Source organism: Rana temporaria, chromosome 6 (genome assembly GCF_905171775.1).
Source record: "Rana temporaria chromosome 6, aRanTem1.1, whole genome shotgun sequence".
Lineage (NCBI taxonomy): Eukaryota > Metazoa > Chordata > Amphibia > Anura > Ranidae > Rana > Rana temporaria.
In genome coordinates, this window is record NC_053494.1 from 223,546,227 (window position 1) to 223,551,223 (window position 4,997).

Genomic DNA, 4,997 nt, shown 5'->3' on the forward strand with positions numbered 1-4,997 from the left:
CACCAAAAGAAAGCTCTATTTGTGGGGAAAAAAGGACGCCAATTTTGTTTGGGAACCACGTCGCACGGCCGCGCAATTGTCTGTTAAAGCGACGCAGTGCCAAATCGCAAAAAAAGGCAAGGTCCTTTAGCTGCCTAAAGGTCAGGGTCCTAAGTGGTTAAGCATTATTAAAATCACTGCTCCCTAAAAAAATGCAGTTTAAAAAACAAAATTGCATGGATACATGTCCCCTGGGGCAGGACCCGGGTCCCCAAACACTCCCCTGGGGCAGGACTCGGGTCCCCAAACACTCCCCTGGGGCAGGACCCGGGTCACCAAACACTCCCCTGGGGCAGGACCCGGGTCCCCAAACACTCCCCTGGGGCAGGACTCGGGTCCCCAAACACTCCCCTGGGGCAGGACTCGGGTCCCCAAACACTCCCCTGGGGCAGGACCCGGGTCACCAAACACTCCCCTGGGGCAGGACCCGGGTCCCCAAACACTCCCCTGGGGCAGGACCCGGGTCCCCAAACACTCCCCTGGGGCAGGACCCGGGTCCCCAAACACTCCCCTGGGGCAGGACCCGGGTTCCCAAACACTCACCTGGGGCAGGACCCGGGTCCCCAAACACTCCCCCTGGGGCAGGACCCGGGTTCCCCAAACACTCCCCTGGGGCAGGTCTCGGGTCCCCAAACACTCCCCTGGGGGCAGGACCCGGGTCCCCAAACACTCCCCTGGGGGCAGGACCTGGGTCCCCAAACTCTTTTTATGACAATAACGTGCATATTAGCCTTTAAAACACACATGTGATTTTTGACATTCGAGTCCCATAGACTTTAACGGTGTTCGAAAGTTTGCGCGAACTTTCGGTCCGTTCGCATGTTCTGCCGCGTACCGAAGCGGGGGGTGTTGGGCTCATCCCTAATGTGGGGGTGTCCTTGTTCTAGTTCTTGTAGTTGGGGCAGTATGTGTACAGCCTTGGCTCCACTACCCCCGAGGGGCTAATAATAAAATGGGCCTCTATAGGAGTCGTCTTTCTCTATGTAGATTATGGAGGATTCCTCACGGCTTTCATGCTGAATCCCCCCTGGACATGAAGATCTTCTTGAGAATGTGTTCCCGCGGCTCTCACAGTGCGGCGGCACTAATAACAGTGCCTGTACAGTGAGATGAAGCCGGCTCATTTCCTGGCCGGACCATGTGACAAGAGTTTTCTCCTTTGTAAGCAGAGAAAGTGGATTCTTCTTGCCGCCAGGGCCCGTCCGGGATGGCCGCAGACAGGGAGCTGCCAGCACAGAGGAAGAGAGAACATATCTGGCAATGATTCTGTGGTCCTAGCGGGAAATGGGCCGCCAGTTGTGTTCTATATTATATATATATATTAAAGTGGAGGGGAGCGGCACGGCCTGGAGAGAACTTTCATAGGTCAGGCAGCAGCTCCTGAGCCGCGATCTGTAAATGATTAGATGGTGAAGCCTTGCCGATCCTTCCTCCTATTCATACGAGTGTTGTGGATTTATTTTGTGTTTCCTCCTCGTTCTGCGTCTTCTGGGTCCGGCGCTACTCAAGTTCAGCCCGGGGGAAACTGACAGACACTTTCCAAATCGTACAACTACGTGTCTGCCAAGCGGCTGGCTCGCCAGGCAGGGGTTAATTCCGAGAGAAGCCACTTGGGCATCGGCTTAGAAGAGGATAATGAATTTCATATTGTGCCCAATCTACTGCCAGAAATCCCTGGCGGAGTGTATGATTTCATGTAACTCCTCCACATTTCATGCTATATTAACAGATTTACATTTCTTACAAATGTTTCATGTAGTGAGAGATAAAGAACAACTTATTTGCGTGTCGAAAATTTCAAAAAAACAAACTTTGAGACATTTTAACGCAAGGCCAACCGGTGCCATTGTTGGCGCTTGCCGGATGATTTGGTTTATTGTCAGAAGGTTTTCTACAAACAATTTTCAGATGATTTGACGGCGTTTGTTGGTGGAGATGACGGCGATTGTTGGTGGAGATGACGGTGTTTGTTGGTGGAGATGACGGTGTTTGTTGGTGGAGATGACGGCGATTGTTGGTGGAGATGATGGTGTTTGTTGGCGGAGATGATGGTGTTTGTTGGTGGAGATGACGGTGTTTGTTGGTGGAGATGATGGTGGAGATGACGGTGGAGATGACGGTGTTTGTTGGTGGAGATGACGGCGTTTGTTGGTGGAGATGATGGTGTTTGTTGGTGGAGATGACGGCGTTTGTTGGTGGAGATGACGGTGTTGGTTGGTGGAGATGACGGTGTTTGTTGGTGGAGATGACGGTGTTTGTTGGTGGAGATGACGGTGTTTGTTGGTGGAGATGACGGTGTTTGTTGGTGGAGATGTCGGTGTTTGTTGGTGGAGATGATGGTGGAGATGATAGTGTTTGTTGGTGGAGATGACGGCGTTTGTTGGTGGAGATGACGGTGTTTGTTGCTGGAGATGACGGTGTTTGTTGGTGGAGATGACAGTGTTTGTTGGTGGAGATGACGGTGTTTGTTGGTGGAGATGACGGCGTTTGTTGGTGGAGATGACGGTGTTTGTTGCTGGAGATGACGGTGTTTGTTGGTGGAGATGACGGCGTCTTTTGGTGGAGATGATGGTGTTTGTTGGTGGAGATGACGGCGTTTGTTGGTGGAGATGACGGCGTTTGTTGGTGGAGATGACGGTGTTTGTTGGTGGAGATGACGGTGTTGGTTGGTGGAGATGACGGTGTTTGTTGGTGGAGATGACGGTGTTTGTTGGCGGAGATGACGGTGTTTGTTGGCGGAGATGACGGCGTTTGTTGGCGGAGATGACGGTGTTTGTTGGTGGAGATGACGGTGTTTGTTGGTGGAGATGACGGTGTTTGTTGGTGGTGATGACGGTGTTTGTTGGTGGAGATGACGGTGATTGTTGGTGGAGATGACGGTGTTTGTTGGTGGAGATGACAGTGTTTGTTGGCGGAGATGACGGCGTTTGTTGGCGGAGATGACGGTGTTTGTTGGTGGAGATGACGGTGTTTGTTGGTGGAGATGACGGTGTTTGTTGGTGGTGATGACGGTGTTTGTTGGTGGAGATGACGGTGTTTGTTGGTGGAGATGATGGTGTTTGTTGGTGGAGATGACGGTGTTTGTTGGTGGAGATGACTGTGTTTGTTGGTTGAGATGACGGTGTTTGTTGGTGGAGATGACGGTGTTTGTTGGTGGTGATGACGGTGTTTGTTGGTGGAGATGACGGTGTTTGTTGGTGGAGATGAAGGTGTTTGTTGGTGGAGATGATGGTGTTTGTTGGTGGAGATGATGGTGTTTGTTGGTGGAGATGACGGCGTTTGTTGGTGGAGATGACGCCGTTTGTTGGTGGAGATGACGGTGTTTGTTGCTGGAGATGACGGCGTTTGTTGGTGGAGATGACGGCGTCTTTTGGTGGAGGTGACGGTGTTTGTTGGCGGAGATGACAGTGTTTGTTGGTGGAGATGACGGTGTTTGTTGGTGGAGATGACGGTGTTTGTTGGCGGAGATGACGGTGTTTGTTGGTGGAGATGACGGTGTTTGTTGGTGGAGATGACGGTGTTTGTTGGCGGAGATGACAGTGTTTGTTGGTGGAGATGACGGTGTTTGTTGGTGGAGATGACAGTGTTTGTTGGTGGAGATGACGGTGTTTGTTGGTGGAGATGACGGTGTTTGTTGGTGGAGATGACGGTGTTTGTTGGTGGAGATGACGGTGTCTGTTGGTGGAGATGACGGTGTCTGTTGGTGGAGATGACGGTGTTTGTTGGTGGAGATGACGGCGTTTGTTGGTGGAGATGACGCCGTTTGTTGGTGGAGATGACGGTGTTTGTTGGTGGAGATGACGGTGTTTGTTGGTGGAGATGACGGCGTTTGTTGGTGGAGATGACGGCGTTTGTTGGCGGAGATGACGGCGTTTGTTGGCGGAGATGACGGCGTTTGTTGGCGGAGATGACGGCGTTTGTTGGCGGAGATGACGGTGTTTGTTGGCGGAGATGACGGTGTTTGTTGGCGGAGATGACGGTGTTTGTTGGTGGAGATGACGGTGTTTGTTGGTGGAGATGACGGTGTTTGTTGGCGGAGATGACAGTGTTTGTTGGTGGAGATGACGGTGTTTGTTGGTGGAGATGACAGTGTTTGTTGGTGGAGATGACGGTGTTTGTTGGTGGAGATGACGGTGTTTGTTGGTGGAGATGACGGTGTTTGTTGGTGGAGATGACGGTGTTTGTTGGTGGAGATGACGGTGTCTGTTGGTGGAGATGACGGTGTCTGTTGGTGGAGATGACGGTGTTTGTTGGTGGAGATGACGGTGTTTGTTGGTGGAGATGACGGTGTTTGTTGGTGGAGATGACGGTGTTTGTTGGTGGAGATGACGGTGTTTGTTGGTGGAGATGACGGTGTTTGTTGGTGGAGATGACGGTGATTGTTGGTGGAGATGATGGTGTTTGTTGGTGGAGATGACGGCGTTTGTTGGTGGAGATGACGGTGTTTGTTGGTGGAGATGACGGTGATTGTTGGTGGAGATGACGGTGATTGTTGGTGGAGATGACGGTGTTTGTTGGTGGAGATGATGGTGTTTGTTGGTGGAGATGACGGTGTTTGTTGGTGGAGATGATGGTGTTTGTTGGTGGAGATGACGGTGTTGGTTGGTGGAGATGACGGTGTTTGTTGGTGGAGATGACGGTGTCTGTTGGGGGAGATGACGGTGTTTGTTGGTGGAGATGACGGCGTTTGTTGGTGGAGATGGCGGTGATTGGCACAGGTGAGCTGTAATGTCATCGGGAAAGTGGACACGACCTGCGAGAACCTCAGAGACACATCGATGTGAGGAATATCTGAGCAGACGGCTCTTCCTCTCAGAAATGTGGTTGGCTCTGATCGGGGCCGATCGTTTCTGGAGATTTACATTGACATTTATTGGGCAGTGATTGGAGGAACATTCGTTTTGTGCTCCTGGAAATCAGAGGTGATCGGATGAGCTCAGAGACGTTATATGGAGATT

General features: G+C 51.6%; 1 protein-coding gene across 1 annotated transcript; it reads right to left on the reverse strand.

Moving 5' to 3' along the window:
- Positions 1–1,930: 1,930 nt before the first annotated feature.
- On the reverse strand, positions 1,931–4,774 carry LOC120944468 (adhesive plaque matrix protein-like). Its single transcript, XM_040358526.1, has one exon. The coding sequence runs from the start codon at positions 4,772–4,774 to the stop codon at positions 1,931–1,933; it is 2,844 nt and encodes a 947-aa protein (XP_040214460.1).
- Positions 4,775–4,997: the final 223 nt, after the last annotated feature.

Bases quoted from the DNA above. Each gene is read 5' to 3' on its own strand.
- LOC120944468 (XM_040358526.1), bottom strand. From the start codon at position 4,774: ATGACATTACAGCTCACCTGTGCCAATCACCGCCATCTCCACCAACAA.